We start from the raw sequence: 18,940 nt of genomic DNA, 5'->3' as shown, positions 1-18,940 counted from the left end.
GAATGTAAATCAACTATGTCACTAAGCCACTAAGTACACTGTTTAGTTCAGTTAACATTTTTTGTAGTAAGACTTTCTTAATGAAGCAAGCAATGAATTGATTTACCTCTTGGTGCAAATGCTTTATCTCCTCATGTACAGTAAAACAGTTTGCTAACTAGCTATTCCTAATAGGTCTGCTCCAACGTAGACGTCAGAAAACACTGGCCCATGGCTCAAATCCAGCCTACCTTTCATATTCAAAAATAAAGTTTATTGACATTACTATATTTAGAATAGATAAGCAACAAGGACCTACTGTATAGCACAGGGAACTTGTCTCAATACAATGTAATAGCCTAAATGGGAAAAGAATTCAAAAAAGAATGAATACTTACATGGGTATAACTGAATCACTTTCCTGTACACCTGTAACTAACACATCACTGTTAATCAACTACACTCCAATATAAAATAAATATTAAAAAAAAAGTTTATTGGATCATAGCCATGCCCATTCATTTACTGTCTATGGTTGCTTTTACTCTACAAATGGCAGAGTTGAATAGCTGCAAAAAGGATTGTAGGGCCAGTAAAGGCTAAAATATTTACTATATGAACCTTTGCAATAAATGTTTGCTAACATCCGGACTACAATATGCATCACACAAAGACACAGATATGAGCCTAGAACAGCAAATTAAATATGGAAGTACTAAAATATTTTTTCTTTAAATACCACCTGATGACATTCTGATTTAATAAAACTCATATTAGAACAGTATTCATATGAAACCCTACTTGAAAGGAGTGTTTGTAGGTTCCAGCAAAGCTTTGTGGCGGAGAATTGCAGGACCTGCAGACACACTCTCTTCAGAGGTATGACTTGCAATATAGTTTTGAGGTGGCCCCCCATGGATTTCAAGTCGTCGGAGAAGAACTTGTTCCCAACATTGAAGAGTTTTTAGAACGGCATGACAAAGTGGTGAACTAACTGGAAGCTCTAAAAAGAGAAAATAAAATTGACCCACATTTATCTTCTGCAGTAAAATGCTATATTCAATGTAGAGAATAAGATATAAACACACATTTTGGCAGAGGCGATGTGAAAGAGAGGTGGGCACAGAAATCCAGAGGATTGAAAAGAATGTCATAAATCTGTATAGCATTTCAACATAATTAGTGGCCTAGGACAACAGAATAAAAGGGCAATCTAGGTCAAAATTACATCATACCTTTACTACTAGAACTTGGAATAACATTTGTGACTTGTGATTTAAGTAACTGCCATAGTGGTTAAGAATCCGCCTACCAATGCAGGGGACATGGGTTTGAGCCTCGGTCCAGGAAGATCCCACATGCTGTGGAGCAACTAAGCCCGTGTGCCACAACTACTGAGCCTGCGCTCTAGAGCCTGTGAGCCCCAACTGCTGAGGCCCGTGCGCCTGGAGCCCATGCTCTGCAACAGGAGAAGCCACCGCAGTGAGAGGCCCGCTCACTGCAACGAAGAGTAGCCCCCGCTTACCGCAACTAGAGAAAGGCGGGCGCAGCAGCAAGGACCCAACACAGCCAAAAATAAATAAATAAATAAATAACTGCTATAGCAATCTCTGCTTTTGACTTTAATTTCGCACAAAAAATGTACCTGAATATTATAAAAATATGTTTGGGAGGAAAATTAATTGCTTTAAGCCTTTGTATCAGCCCAATTTATGTAAAGCACATAGCTAGACTTCTTTTGAAAAGTAAAATAATATACAAGGTAAAAAAAGTGAAATAATACTTATTACAAAAGTCAGCACTTTCCAGTTCTACACTTCCATTCTCCTGAATCCTGATCCCCCTTTCAACTTTTAGCTATTTCTGCTATTTACCTTCAAAAATCTAAATAATATGCTTATGATTTTTTTCTATTTTAGAAATGATCTACTGATTTACTACTATGAAATATGAGAATAAACTTCCCCTCTCTCCATCATTCCAATACAATCCATAATAATTTTTAGTTAGATTGATAATTTAGTGTCTACTTTGTTTTATATATATGTTAATAGAGATCACAGCTGAACTACTTGGTATACTATCATGCCCCTTTCTTTCCTGTACAAACTTTTTCTCCCTCAGAGTTAATAATTACTAAATTTTTGCTTTTGTTTAGTTTCCTATGTGTCTACAACTATTAAATCTTCAACACCTTGGCTAGAGCCATAAACACAGTCTCAATACAGTCAATCACATCAGCTTCAGATTCCCTGCTTTCTTGGACCCTGTCCTCCTAAAAGCACCTAACAATATGATAGACCCATAGGAACTTACTAAACGTTTTCTCCACTACTTGAAAAAAAATACAAAATAAGTCAATCAAAAGCAATGGCAATATAAGTTTATGTTAAGCTATTTATTACCTGCAAGATCATGACCTGCAAAGGGATAGAAAGTCTTCAAATTGCTGAGCACCAACTGCACCATTGCCAAACGCATCAATGACCAACTAAAAATAAAGCAACAGTAGATCTGTTAAAAATTTACTTAGGGATTGAGAAGACTACACACTATTTATCCAACAATTCACTACCAGGAATCTACCCTGAAGATATACCTCCACAAAAACAAAACAATACATGCATGTAGTTACTCATGTCAGCATTATCTACAACAGCAAAAGAGTAGAAATTACCCATCAGAGTAATTGTAATGGTTGAATAACTAGCTCTGAATCATGGAATGTTTTAGGGTAGCCAAAAGGATGTTTAAATGTTAATATGGAGTGAACCCCAGCATGTATTAATAAATAAAAAGCAAGTTATAAACATTATATAGTATGCTACCTGCTACCTTCTGTGTAAGAAAGCAGCGGAAATAAATTTTACACACACACAGAGACACACACACACACCCTTATTTTTGAAAACAGAAGGATAAACCAGAAACTAATAAAAATAAGTATCTGTAGAGGGTATAGAGGAGGACTCAAGTGGAAGGGATATGAGACTTCAGATTTTATATTTTTATACAGATTTCCTTTTTTTAATTAAAAAAAGATACCTTGGCATTTTTTTTTCAAGCAAAAAATTTATTTCTTAGATTACTGATTTTTTACTACTCTAAATTGTGGTAAAATACATATGACATCTTAACTACCTTTAAGTGTACAGTTCAGTGACATTAAGTACATTCATATTGTGCAGCCACTACCACCATCCATTTCCAGAATTCTTTTCATCTTGAAAAACTGAAACTCTATAACCATTTAACAATAACTCCCCATTTTCCCTGTCTCCTAGGTCCTGGCAACCAGCATTCTACTTTCTGTCTCTATGAATCTGACTATTCTAGGTATCTTACATAAGTGGAATTATACAAGCATTTGTCTTTTTGTGCCTGGTTTATTTTACCTAGCAAAATGTCCTCAAGATTCATCCATATTGTAGCATGTGTCAGAATTTCCATCCTTTTAAAGGCTGAATAATATTCTACTCTATGTATCTACCGCACTCTTTATTGCATTCAATTTGCTGACAGACACCTGAGTTGCAATTACCCCTTGGCTATTATGAATAGTGCTATTATGAGCATGAGTGTACTACTACCAGTTCAACACCTGCTTTCAATTTCTTGTGGTATATATCCAGAAGGGAAACTGCTGGGTCATATGGTAATTCTACTTTTAATTTTTGAGGAACAGTGGTTTGCACCAGTTCACATTCCTACCAACAGTGGACAAGGGTTTCAATCTCTCCACACCCTTGCCAACATTGTAATTTTCTGTTTTTTTTGATAATAGCCAATCTAATGGGTGTGAGGGGATCTCTCATTGTGGTTTTTATTTGCATTTCCTCAATAATCTGTGATAGTGAGAATCTTTTCATGTGCTTATTTTGAAAAATGTCTGTTCAACTTATTTGCCCATTTTTTAATTGAGTTATTTTGTTGTTGAGTTACACAGATTGACTTTGGAGCCATGTAAATATTCCATATATTCAAAAAAACAAAATCAGGTTAACACAGGAAACCAGCAAATAAAAATCTCATATTGATACCAACACCAGACAAAGACATCAAAAAAAAGGAAAATTACAGGCCAATATCAGTGATGAACATAGACACAAAAATCCTCAACAAAATACTAGCAAATCAAATCCAACAACACATTAAAAGGATCATACACCATGAACAAGTGGGATTTATCCCAGGGATGCAAGGATACTTCAGTATATGCAAGGATACTTCAATATACGCAAATCAATCAATGTAATACACCACATTAACAAACTAAAAAATAAAAACCATATGATCATCTCAATAGACGCAGAAAAAGCTTTTGACAAAATTCAACACCCACTTATGATAAAAACTCTCCAGAAAAGTGGGCATAGATAACATACCTCAACATAATAAAGGCCATATATGACAAATCTACAGCTAACATCATACTCAATGGTGAAATGCTGAAAGCATTTCCTCTAACATCAGGAATAAGACAAGGATGTCCACTCTTGTCACTTTTATTCAACACAGCTTTGGAAGTCCTAGCTACAGCAATCAGAGAAGAAAAAGAAATAAAAGGAATCCAAATTGGAAAAGAAGAAGTAAAACTGTCACTATTTGCACATGACATGATACTACACACAGAGAATCCTAAAGATGCTAACAGAAAACTACTAGAGCTTGTCAGTGAATTTGGTAAAGTTGCAGGATACAAAATTAATACACAGAAAGCTCTTGCATTCCTATACACTAACAATGAAAGATCAGAAAGAGAAATTAAGAAAACAATCTCATTTACCATCTCATCAAAAGAATAGAATACCTAGGAATACACCTACCTCAGGAGGCAAAAGACCTGTACTCAGAAAACTATAAGATACTGATGAAAGAAATCAAAGATGACACAAACAGATGGAGAGATATACCATGTTTTTGGATTGGACGAATCAATATTGTCAAAATGACTATACTACCCAAAGTAATCTACAGAATCAGTGCAATCCCTATCAAATTACCAATAGCATTTTTCACAGAATTAGAACAGAAATTTTACAATTTGTATGGAAACACAAAAGACCTCAAATAGCCAGAGCAATCCTGAGAGAGAAAGACGGAGCTGGAGGAATCACACTCCCTGAGTTCAGACTATACTACAAAGCTACCGTAATCAAAACAGTATGGTACTGGCACAAAGACAGACATACAGATCAATGGAACAGGATAGAAAGCCCAGAGATAAACCCACCCATCTATGGTCACCTAATCTACGATCAAGGAGGCAAGAATATACAATGGAGAAAAGACAGTCTCTTCAATAAATGGTGCTGAGAAAACCGGACAGCTATATGCAAAAGAATGAAATTAGAACATTCTCAAACATCATACACAAAAATAAACTCAAAATGGATTAAAGACCTAAATGTAAGACAGGATACTATAAAACTCTTAGAGGAAAACAAAGGCAGAACACTCTCTGATATAAATTGCAGCAAGATCTTTTTTGACTCATTGCCAAGAGTAGTGAAAATAAAACCAAAAATAAACAAATGGGACCTCATTAAACTTAAAAGCTTTTGCACAGCAAAGGAAACCATAAACAAAACAAAAAGACAACCCTCAGAATGGGAGAAAATACTTGCAAACTAAGTGGCCAACAAGGGATTAATCTCTACAATATCAAACAGCTCATGCAGCTCCATATCAAAAAAACAAACAACCCAATCAAAAACTGGGTGGAAAATCTAAATTGACATTTCTCCAAAGAAGACATACAGATGGCGAAAAAGCACATGAAAAGATGCTCGACACTGCTAATTATTAGAGAAATGCAAATCAAAACTACAAGGAGGAATCACTTCACACTGGTCAGAAGAGCCATCATCAAAAAATCTACAAACAATAAATGCTGGAGAGGGTGGGGAGAAAAGGGAACCCTCGTACACTGTTGGTGGGAATGTAGATTGGTAAATTGGTACAGTCACTATGGCGAACAGTATGAAGGTTCTTTAAAAAACTAAAAATAGAGCTACTATACCATGATCCAGCAATCCCACTCCTGGGCATATATATGGAGAAAACTATCATTTGAAAAGATACATGCACCCCAACGTTCACTGCAGCACTATTTACAATGGCCAGGACATGGAAGCATCCTAAATGTCCATTGACAGAGGAATGGATAAAGAAGATGTGGTACATATATACAATGGAATATTAGCCACAAAAAAGAATGAAATAATGCCATTTGCACCGACATGGATGGACCTAGAGATTGTCATACTGAGTGAAGTAAGTCAGACAAAGACAAATATTATATGATATCACTTATATGTGGAATCTAAAACAATAGTACAAATGGACTTATTTACAAAACAGAAATAAAGTCACAGATGTAGAAAACAAACTTATGGTTACCAAGGTGAAAAAGGATAAAGCAGGGGAGGGATAAATTGGGAGACTGAGATTGACATATATACACTACTATATATAAAACAGATAACTAATAAGAACCTACTGTATAGCACAGGGAACTCTACTCAATACTCTGTAATGACCTATATGGGAAAGAATCTAAAAGAGTGGATATATGTATATGTATAACTGATTCCCTTTGCTGTACAGCAGAAACTAACATAACACTGTAAATCCACTATACTCCAATAAAAATTAATTTTTTAAAAATCTCATAAAAACTGTTCTTTTCGATAAAGGAGTACTTCATTTTCCCTAATATACTTACTTGTTTCTTTTGGAAAAGTTGTATTTTTCTATCACACAATTAACATACCATGTCATAATAAAATATATACACCTTTCAGATATAAACAACATATCATACTATCACTTATACATGTAAGGATAATAATGTAGCATTGGAGCTTTGAGGGTATTTGAACATTTATGATTTTTATATGTGTTCCACATATGCCATTTTTAAGACAGAAATCACTGACATCTTTGAGTACTAGTGTACTGAAAAGACATTAGATCTTTTAGGCTAAAACAGTGCAGTTTGTTTATTGTAGGGAGCAAAGGGCAAGGAATGATATGACAGCAAGATTTATGAGAGCTGAAAAAAAGTACAGATTGTCCATTCAAGGGTAATCAAAAATTAACTGTGGAATTATTGTTAAGGAAGGGAATTTAACAATTTCAGCTAAAGAGATCTGGGTTATAATATAATTCACCAAGATATTAATTTCATGTATTATTTTCAAAATTACATAATGAATTTTTTTAAAGAAGCTTAAAATTAAATATTCCATACCTATATGAATTTGAATTAGAATGCTCTTGGAGATGGAAATCTGAAGCTAAAACATCTTCATCTTCGTCATCACTTTCCAGACTCTCCTCTGAATCATATTCTGGTCTACTTTGAGAAGCAGGTAGAAAAGGCTAAAATAAAAAAGTTACAGAATTTATCATCCAACTATCTGATTTAACACATTCAATTATACAGTCTAATATTAGCAATTTATCCCATTTTGGGGTACTTTGTTATAAGAAAGTAAAGTAACCAGTACTTGGTTGCTTCTTTTTTGACATTCTATGCCTTCAACATCACTTTACACAATTCCCTTATTTATTCATCCAATCAAAAAAAATTTATTAAGTATCCACTATGTGTGAAAAGTATACTCAATGTAAGAAATTTTAAGACATATATATAGTCACTGTCCTCACAGCTCTTATATTTTAGTAGGGGAAAAAAACAGGCAAATAATAGAAAACTAAATATAAATTGTATTTAGCTGTGTTATAAAGAAGAAAATAGCATTGGCATCAAGAATATTAACAAGAGTTAAGATAAGCTCATCATGAAAGGCCTCTTTGAAAAGTGTCATTTAAGTGAGACCTAAAGGACAAGAAGGAATAAGCCATTTAACAAGAGGGAAGAAAAGCATTTTAGGTAGTAGATATAGTATGTAAAAAGGCTTTAATAAGGTAAAAGAGTTTGGTATGGAAAAAAAAAAAAAGAAGTTTGGCTGAAGCCTACTAAAGCAAGAGGGTTATGTTGGGAGAAAAGCTGAAGAGAACAGCAGATGACAGATCAGGTAGGGTTTTTGTACAACACAGTAAAGAGTGTAATGGAATGCCACTGATGAGTTTTAAGTAGAGGATAGGTATTGAGACTTATACTTTAGGAATGTTACTATGACCATAGCCTTATGAGAGAAAAGTCAAATGTCAAGAGAAGAAATGGAGACATCAGTAACTAAGGCAAGAGTTGGCAGTCTGGATACAGGTGTGTGATGGAGATGGAGATAAATAACACATTCATGGTATATTTGGGGGAAAGCACAGATTTACTGATCAATTTGGAGAGCAAGGGAAAGAGAAGGAAAAGACGATTTCTGGGTTTCTGGCTTGAGCAACTATAAGGATGAAGATGCCGTTTACTAAAATGGGAGGACTTTGGTTGTGACATGGGAAGTACTAAAGAAAATAAATATCAGAAACCTAAATCTTGAAGAAGATCAAGATTCACAGGTCAGGCAGAAAAGGAAGAAGAAAGAAGACTATGAAGGAATAAATAGTAAGGTTAGGAAATAAACTAGAAGAGACTGGTATCAATACAACAAGAGAGAAAAGTAATTCAAAAAGGAGAAATAGTCACATGGGTTGAATACTGCTAAGAAGTCATATAAGATGATGACAAAGAAGTTTCCTATACTTGATAACATGGATACCACCTGAATCTCAACAACAGCAGGTTTAGTGGGGTGGTTGTGTCACGAGTCATACAATGGGTAAATATGAACGGGACCTATGGTAATAGAAAGATAATGTGTTTATAGTTTTGAAAAGTTGAAGGAGGATGGGAAGCAGAGAAATGGGATAATAGTTCGAAAAAGTTTTGGGATCAAAGCAGGATTTGGAATGGGAGACAGCAGAGCACATTTCTGCTCTGAAGGGAAGAGCCAGTAGTGAAGAGAGAAGGGTAGAGAAGAAAAACAAGGATAGGATTCAGAATAGCAATGAATCTTTGATAGGAAGGATGCTTCCTTGATAATAACAAGAGAGAACAAGATGAGGGCTTCACGACAGAATGATGAAAGACTTTTGTCTGGTTCTATTTTTTTTTTTAATGACATAAGATGATGTCATCAGTTAAGAGTGAGGATGAAAGAAGAGATGTGGGAAATTTGAAAAGAAAACTTATAAAATCTTGGGTCCAAAGAAGCCCAATAAAGAAACATAGCAGGGAGGGTAGAAATTCTGGAAAAGCTGAGCGAGGAGTTTGGTAAGTCCTCTTCCCAAAAAGAAGTAATAAAACTGGAAAAAGTTGTCAAAAACAACCATTTAAAGATACTGGAAACTGACCAAATACATACAACACATAGAGAAGTATTTATTCAAGAAAAACTACTGAATCTCTGGTAAAAAGTGAGCATCTGGCATTTTGGCCAGGGGGTACTCCTAACCCAACCCCTGCCCTCTGTGGCCCATTTGTTATATCAGGGACAGCAGCCTGTGAGGACAAAGAACTCTGTGGCCTGCCTGGCCAGAGGGGGCTGACTTTAATAAGAACTCCATGCCCATAAATCCAGAGAAAACTATAATTCGAAAAGATACATGCACCCCAATGTTCACTGCAGCACCATTTACAACAGCCAAGACATGAAAACAACCTAAATATCCATTGACAGATGAATGGATAAAGAAGATGTGGCACATATATATAATGGAATACTACTCAGCCATTAAAAAGAATGAAATAATGACATTTGCAGCAACATGGATGGACCTAGAGATTATAAGAAGTGAAGTGGGGCTTCCCTGGTGGTGCAGTGGTTGAGAGTCCGCCTGCCGATGCAGGGGACACAGGGAAGATCTGATCAGTGACCAATCACAACAGTTCTTTCAAAGTCTGTCAGTGATTGGTCATTTAGTACCTGTTATTCAGTATTCAGTTCATACACAGACAGAAAGGCATGTGGTTGTCTTGGGAAGATCCCATATGCCGCGGAGCGGCTGGGCCTGTGAGCCATGGCCGCTGAGCCTGCGCGTCCGGAGCCTGTGCTCCGCAATGGGAGAGGCCACAACAGTGAGAGGCCCGCGTACCGCAAAAAAAAAAAAAAAAAAAAAAAGTGAAGTAAGTCAGAAACAGAAAGATAAATACCATATAATATCACTTAAATGTGGAATCTAAAATATGGCATAAATGAACTTATCTACGAAACAGAAACAGACTCACAGACATAGAGAACAGACTTGTGGTTGCCAAGAGGGAGGTGGGGTAGGGATTGGGACTTTGGGATTAGGGGATGCAAACTATTATACAGAGAATGGATAAACAACAAGGTCCTCAATCTATATTCAATATCATGTGATAAACCATATGAAAAATAATGTATATAAATGAATACTTGAATCACTCTGCTGTACAGTAGAAATTAACACAACACTGTAAATCAACTATACTTCAATTAAAAAAACAACAACAACAACGAATTCCATGCCCAGCAGCATTGTCAAAAACAAGAGTTCTCAGCAGCAAACAATTAGGGAAGGTTAACATTTCAACTAGCCTGAGGCTGAGATACAGATTGGAACAAGGGCAGACCAGCCCAAAATTTAACCAGATCCAGGAACAAGACAACTAAAGAAGGCCTTGCTAATCAAGAATCACATACCCAGCAAAAGTAAAACTATGCTTTAAAAATGAAGATGAAATAAAGATATTCCAATATAAACAGAGTACATAATAAACATCTGTTGAATGAATCAATGACTGCAAAAGGCAATGTGAAACAAGGTGATATAAATGCCCTTCTTTACCCTGAAGCATGAAAAAATTACAAATGTTCTGTGACCATTTAAAAATTTGTCAGAACATTAAAAACTTTTACAGTCAGCTATAAATGTATAGGAAAATGAAAAAAAATAGTAAAAACAATACTTATTTAGTATACTGTAATTAGAAACAGTGAGAATTAAAGTGTTTTATTTCTTTGTAAGAAATTTATCAAGAGTACTTTGAACAGTGCTGGCCTTCTTCTAACTCAGGAATCAAAGCAAGCTTCTTTTCTAATCGTTAGCAAATCGTCATACTCCTTTCTAAGTTTGTATCAGCATCCAACTTTTTACTCTTTGCACTTTCAATGTTGTGAAATATTACCCAGAGTTCTTTTAATGTGGAGTTTTTTGCCAATTTCACTATCTCTGGGACATCTTCATCCTTTTGCCACACTTTCCTCATTTATGTTGATAAGCTGGCCTTTACTAATTGCCTCTGGCTGTACATCTAAAGTGTATCAAATGACAGCAATGTCAGTATTCCCAAAGTTAGCTATTTCTTCTATAACTTTACTTATATTTGATTTGAATTTCACTTCCAGTACTATCACTTTTCATTTTTCAGTTGCACTTTTATCTGTGTTAGTCAATTCCCTCTTCTGATTAGCCAGTTTTGTAAAATGTCACTTGAGTTTATTATGGGAGATAAGGAGGCAAGACAACCACATGCCTTTCTGTCTGTGTATGAACTGAATACTGAATAACAGGTACTAAATGACCAATCACTGACAGACTTTGAAAGAACTGTTGTGATTGGTCACTGATCATGAGGTACATAGTGATTTGTGGACTGAATAGCTAGCAGGAAAGTTTGTACTTTATGCGATTACTCATATTTAATAAATTGTGGTAACTTTAAAATTGAACAGTGTTGTTGAGGGACTGATGTTATTTAACTAAAAACTGAAATCTGTGTATATCAGGACAATGCAGGACTGCCTGGAGTATAGAAAAGGAATTAGAGTATGGATGGCACTTTGACTTCTGGCAGTCTTGATTCCTTAATTACTATCAAGCATTAAGGTGCTAATAACCAATTTATCTTTTCATCTTACTAAGAACGTTGCTTTGTTTAAAATGCAAAGATCATAATTTATAAAAGAACTGCCTTAAAACCTGGTTGAAATATGTCCAAAATATTTTAGGGTATATTTTGTGATAATGTACCCTGATAAAACGAAAATTTTCTAAACCAGTGTGGAAAAATATTTGGAAACACCAACAATTACTTATTTTAAACAGTTTCATTTCTGTTTAACTACACAAATAATCATCTGGATAACACTTGTATTACCTTGGCAATGAAATAGTCCCAGATACTGAGCTCAGGTGGAATGAACTTCTCTTTAACTATCAGTGATTCCTGGCTTACTGGTGGTGAGGAAGAGGTCACTGAGGCAGATTCTCTGTAAGACATTTTTGATGGCCTAAAACGTTTGTTCTGTTTCTCTCCTTCTTCCACTAGTGAAGAAACTAACAAGAACAAAATAAAGTATTATAAAAATAAGTACAATTTTCATTGTTCTGATTTCATCTATTTTTACATAAGACCTAAGGTTAACTACAAGTAAGTACATACACAAAACTGAGATTATTATGATAGTAAGGTAAGAAAATAGTGGAGGAAGTGAGACAAAAATCATCTTGTATAGTGATCTTTGTTTTTATCTCACCTTGTCCCTTACTCTCTGAATGTTGACTTATCTAAATTATCTACATCTTTCTATTTTGTTTTTTAAGAATATCATGGGGCGGGGGGGAAGAATACCATGGGATGTCAGTGGTAATTAAAGGCAACAACTCAGTTATGAGATTCTTCAGTAATCACTTGGCCTTTTATCTACTAAAAAACTACTACTAATTTTTCACTGAAAATATTAAAAAATTCAAACACCAAAACTACCTACTAAACTGATTCAGACTTTTAGAAATGGCTTGGAGGTAGAATTTTCTACTCAATGGAACAACAAAGAAGAGGGAGAAAATGCAATCTTTATTGTTTTAACTTCTAAACATTTAACAGTCAATATTCTCTTAGTATTTTACCTTAGAGTATTAAGGGCATTAGCAAAGAAAAACAAGTTATACAAATCTTTAATCAATACTAAGTCACTAGATGCAAATCACCAATAGAAAATCAAGGATCTCCTGGACATAGTCATGGTCTAATAGATAGGTAAACAACCCCATATTAAGGCACACCAATATTCTTCTTTAATGGTTACAGCAAGAAGTCACTTACCTTCCAAAGGAATACAAGTATTTGTGTTTTAATACAATTTTGTTTTATTGCTTGAAGCTACTTAGCTTGCATAAACAGCATGCTCATGCATTATATCAAGCTACAGCCAAGCTGAGTCTAACAATAATTTAGTTACTTCAGAAAAAATGAAATAAAGATGAATAAAATTAGTATACAAAGGGATTGCTAAAAAGTGGTATGTAATCATTCAAATGACTTTAAAAAGAACCATCATATTCAATGTGTAATTTTTTCTCTCTGATCTTATAAGCAATTGATAATCAACAATCATGTTTCTAATATATCTGTTGCATACATTTATATACATTCTAAAACTTAAACAGTGGTTTTACCAAATTCTCATTGAGTAAAAAATTTAGAATATAAGGGTATTTTTTTAATCTGTCAAAAAAATTAATGCTATGCTTTAAAATAAATTTATCACTTGGCAAATATTACTATTCTCCTTGTTTTGTTTTTAATTATTAGAAGGCATGTGATGTGAACACAGACGTTTAGGGAAAAATAAAACTTACAATGCTAAATTCACAGATTTTACCAAGCTTGCTATGTCATAAAAAAGCAGAGTTTTTAAAGCAAAACATAAAAATAATTTTTTAAGAGAGAAAAACATTTGCAAGTACAGTGTCTGAACCCAGATAATTGACATGAAAACAAGAAATTAACCACACTGAGGGGAAACATTTAAAATTACAGACTCAATTTCAGAAGTATAAAACTTCTTATTGAAACATTTCTGATGCACAAGGACAACAGGGGAAAAACGGCAAACAGGTTCACAGTACCGAATGTTATATTACCTGAAATGCTACAAATTAAAAGACCTTAGTGACACCTCCTAGCAAACAAGAAATGATTTGAAGCTTATCATTAGGGTAGATGCTCCCTCTTCTTTTCCCTCAAATTGCAGCAAGACCTAAGACAACTTTATGCTTATATCACGTTGGGTTCGAGTGGTCATGAAGCTGAGGGGCACCAAGAGAAACTGTGTAGCTGCTGGGTGCTTAACCATTTGTTTCTGAAAAAAGCTAATAATAAAATATCAAGAACTGTGTCACTCCTTGGATACAAACTGATTCTACTGTTCCATTATTAAGGTAGTAAATGGCTACTTTACTAGTAATAAAAGAAAAAAATCAGCATTAGGGAGAAATGAAAAGGAACTTGGATATAGATAGAGCTTATGAATTATAAGGGGCATTAAGAAGTTAGAATGTAGGTAAAGAAAAACTAAGGTATGCACAGGAATAACGACAATTCTTATACCTGCAAACATTATTATGAAACACAACAAAAATTCTTAAAATATTTTGTTTTGCTTTACAATATGCAATAAAAAGCAAAAGTATGGATTTCTCACCGTTAGCAGAAAAAAAAGTAGTTTTTCAAAAACTGCTATTGCTTATATGATCATCTACTTTAAAACTTAACCATAATAGAATAATTCAGAACTCCATGAACATTCACCCACGCTATAGTTTTAATTAATTAGAAAAAATAAATCCCTCATTAACATATGTAGGAATCACAAAGTAAATTTGATTAAAAAATAAAATACTGATTTATGTACCTTAACATTTTTGTTAAGAACTCTGACCTGCTGAGTTAAAGTCTAATAAAAATCATCTACCATTTTCTTATATTACAAAGCTTAAGTCATATTTAAATTTTATGTCACTAAAAGTACATTAAGTATATAACAGACATGAAGAAAGAAAAATTTAGTTCGTAAGACCATTATTGCAAAGAAAATTAAAATCAGAATTTATACCAGAACAAGGAAAACAAATGGTAACTTTAAAATCTTCTCATAGTACTAAGTTTATGAAAACACTTTTTAAAAACAGATTTTTAAGGGTTCTAAGCATGTATTTCATCTTCAATATACAATACATTGACACTGAATAGATGAATAGGTTGTCAGGAAAATGAAATATTCTAGACCTGTCAGTTTTCATTTGGCCATATTTAAACACTAGAAACTAAAAATATATCAATATATATAACAATTTTGGCTGAATTCAGATCAACTTTTCTAAAACACATCATTTTATTCCCTTGGTCAACAATGTATACTGAATATTATCTAATTTAATTACACTCTTAAGACATCATGATTACATTCAACAGTGATTCGAACATACAGGACTTCTTACTTACAACCTAAAATTTATCAAGCTGCTGTGCTGCTTTAGTTGGTGTGCTTTCAGAACAACATAATAATGCCTTCAAAAACTGAGATTTCAGAACTCTGCCTTATACTGAAAGCCACCCCTGCTTGTCCCTTTGTCTTGGTTGATTTTCTGTTCTCAGATTTTGTCTCTCCAACTGTCAGTTTACCTGCCTCATAGGACTGCTACTTCTAATTACTATTACTGCCTTTACTACCTAGTATCTTCACTTCTTCCCTTTATTCTGTTTTTCTATTTTTTTCTTTTTCTACTTGTTCCTTCACAAACTAAATCAGCTTTAGAAACAGCAGACCTTTGGTTTCATCATTAAATGAGCGTACTCTTTTTTCTGGTTAGCAAACTGATAAATCATATCATTTATGTTTTCTGTACATGCTCCTTCAGTTACATCCATGATTGATTGCATTCAGAATTGTTTCTGGGTTCTTATAGACAGATGAGCATCACATAATCTATATGTGGCTATATCCAGCCCCATCACTAAGTAAACCTCATTTTTTAAGTATCCTGTATTATTTGGCTACCATGTCCCAACGCAAGAGGTTAAACATACAGATGCAGATAATTTTTTTCACTTTGATTATTTCGGATTCAGTAAGTGGTGAGATAGAGTTGATTATATGATATTTGTAACTACAAACAGCTATATCTGAGTGGTTAAACAAAGAACAACCTGGACTTTGAGTAAGGTTGTTTATGTATCTGTGCTCAGAAATGCTCCAGGAATTGTTGAAGTTGAGGCTTGCTGACTGGTTAGTAAAAATGTATTTTTAATTTTTTACAAGTATGTGGACATTCTATTTCAAGAATTTATCCCTTTATAACATGTTGTAATAACAAGATCACAGTCTTTAATCTCAGTAGACCTATAAATCGTACTCCCTCTCAGACTTTGAAATTTTTTCTAAAATGAATTCAAATACCTGAAGTATATATTCCAACATGAGTTTCGTAAGTTAGTCTTTTCTATTTTTATCCATATAAAAAATAAAGCACAGGAAATTACTCTTTAAAAATTAGAAAGGAGATGTTACAAAATTTAAAATATTGTTAAAAATTTTAAAGCCAAGATTATCACATATGGGCTAATAAAAAAAAGAAAACTTAAAGGCAGAAAGCATCATGAAGATTCTTTTCAGGTCAAAAGCTTGTTTCAGTCTTTAAATAAATACAGTACCTACAGTTACAACATTAGAAAGTTAAGAAAAGGTAATACAATTATTTAAAATACTTACTTTGCATGATATTATGAACACTTAGAAATCCAAAACCCTAATGGCTGGAATCATAATATGCAGAACATAAAGCAGCCTTATTTGAAATGTTTTTCCAGTCATTTCAAGCCATAGTCTGATTTATCATGATTAGCACTGATGTTTCTTTATTTCTACACATTTAAAAATACGTTAAAGTCTAAGGAATAGAAAACATCAAAATGAAGAACTTAAAGCATAATAAAAAAGCAGGGATGGTTTTCTAAAATGCTAATCATTGTTTTAAATCAAAAATATGACTTGATTAATGGAAAATTTTCAGTTTGCTAAGTGCCAAACAAAATAAAACTGGCCCACTGTACCCCAACCCCTCCAAAACAACACAAAGCAAGCTGAACTGTAAAAGCCTATTTCTAAAGCTAATATCTTGCCTGCAAGACTGGGAGGGCTATGAGAACTGATGGTTGAAAGAGCTTTGGAAAAGCCCACACATTCCATGGAGAATACCACTACCTGGTGGGGGCTAGGCATAGCAAAGTACCTTCCTGCCAAAGAAAGAAGAGAGATCTGATTTGGGATAGAACAAAAACCAATGTTACAGTATATTTCAAAACAAATGAAAATTTCAATAGTAAAAGATTTTAAATTACATTAGATAGTTCTAATCACTGGTGCATGAGTATCTTAAAGTTTGATAATTACACCAGAAACTTTATACTGCATATTTACCACAAAACTATTTGTTCATGCTTTAAGAAAATGGTCTGTAACAGAACTTTCTGTGAATGAATTAAAATGTAATTACATTTAACAAAGTTATCATTCAGATGAAAAAATAAAGCTGTAGCCTTAAAAAATAAAATAAAACAGTTTAAAAACTAACCAGGTAAAGCTTTTGAGCGTGTCTGTTCTTCGCTGGGAACATGTGCACCTCCACCAAATACAGCAGACCACATTTTTTCATTTAGAGGGTGGGCCACAATCCGAAACAGTTCGTTACTAGAATGTGTTGCCAAGCCATGGATGAAGAGACTAAGATACACTGCTGTGAGAATCTCACAGAGCAAGACTGTAAGCCCTGACTGGGCTTCCTCCCCAGAAGAATTCAAAAGTCGAATTAGAGAAGTTATTCCTAGCAGAAACAAAAAACATAGCTACCATTAGCTATCATTGACAATAAATTAATAAATAATCAACATTTCCTAATTTTTGAAAAAAGTTACAGCATCAGGATTAAAATATTTTCTGCCATAGATTCATAGACTAGTAGAGGTTATTGCAGTTAATGCATAAATGTTGAGCTACTTGTTCAATTTAGACAAATGCTGGAAATCTGTAATCTGATTCAAATCTGATAGATAAAATTTCACTGCCATAACAAATGTTTTTCTATTATGACAAAAGCAAAATTATAAAAAGTGATATAACAAAATATTTGAGTTATTTTAGTATGATGATAAAGGAAAAACTAACATTACATAACTGGATAATTTGTAATAAGTGGTGAATAATAAACTGGTATCAATTCTAACAATAGTTAACAACAATGATTATCATACAGCAAACCCAAGCCAAACCTACTTTTTCCTCATCTGATTAAATTCAATAAGGCTAAGAAAAACACTCACACATATATAAATTATATATACCTGGCCACTGAGCTGGTGATGTATTGGGAGTTATGGCTTCATCTAAGCTTCCTGTTTTCAAAGAATGTCGATGGGGAAGCAGTACTGTCTGATACACCATTCCAGTAAACTGATTTGTTTGAAATGAACTAAGAAAAAAAAATTTAAATAATAACAATCTATAATGACCTACAATAACAACGATATAATAAAACAATAATAACATACAATGATCTAAAATGAATTTCACACGTAATACTTCCATGTTTTAGATCTATCATCTAGGGTACCTTAAATACAAAATTTTGTGTATTAGTTATACTGCTTTACACCTAAGTACTGTGCTTTATAGTCTAGTATTATAATAAAACAAAGTGTCCTTTAAATTTTCTAAATTAAAAGATATGATAGCTTTTAAATATATTTACTGTAAGACATAAAATATGTACAAATGAAAAAACTAAATCATTATTGACCACAAGTAGCAAGCTTATATATCAAAATTTAAAACAAGGTTACTAAGTTGAAAAAGTCAGTTTAGGTTCAATTTGATATTTAATGGCTATTCTACCCTACACTAGGGTAGGTTATATCAGGTATATGCACCAGATAACAGGTGTTTAATGAAACACATGGTTTCCGTCCTCATGCGATTTATAGTCTGGTGGGGGAATCAGACACAAATAATTTTATCATACTGTTTTTAAAGACAAAACCTATGCATACAGTGATATGAAAGCAAAAGGGAGGAGTGATTTCACACAGTTTGGGAATTCAGCGTAAGCTTCTCTAATTAAATGGCACTTTAAGCTAAAACTAAATAAACTGATCAATGGACAAAATAAATTACAGCTTGACACAAACTATGAAATA

General features: G+C 33.7%; 1 protein-coding gene across 3 annotated transcripts in view; it reads right to left on the bottom strand.

The window, feature by feature from the left end:
• DMXL1 (Dmx like 1) overlaps positions 1-18,940 on the bottom strand; it is a 124,030-nt gene that overhangs the window by 41,999 nt on the left and 63,091 nt on the right. For all 3 annotated transcript variants that reach the window (XM_060143458.1, XM_060143459.1, XM_060143460.1), the window contains 6 exons: positions 18,089-18,216; positions 17,323-17,571; positions 12,065-12,243; positions 7,235-7,365; positions 2,385-2,470; positions 781-982 (listed from right to left, as the gene is read on the bottom strand). In XM_060143458.1, coding sequence (XP_059999441.1) covers positions 781-982; positions 2,385-2,470; positions 7,235-7,365; positions 12,065-12,243; positions 17,323-17,571; positions 18,089-18,216 — 975 coding nt within the window. The remainder of the gene's footprint in view (positions 1-780; positions 983-2,384; positions 2,471-7,234; positions 7,366-12,064; positions 12,244-17,322; positions 17,572-18,088; positions 18,217-18,940) is intronic.

The sequence above is a fragment of the Lagenorhynchus albirostris genome, chromosome 3 (assembly GCF_949774975.1).
Source record: "Lagenorhynchus albirostris chromosome 3, mLagAlb1.1, whole genome shotgun sequence".
Classification (NCBI taxonomy): domain Eukaryota; kingdom Metazoa; phylum Chordata; class Mammalia; order Artiodactyla; family Delphinidae; genus Lagenorhynchus; species Lagenorhynchus albirostris.
Note: the sequence above shows the minus strand (reverse complement) of the source record. Positions and strands in the feature narration are given on the sequence as shown.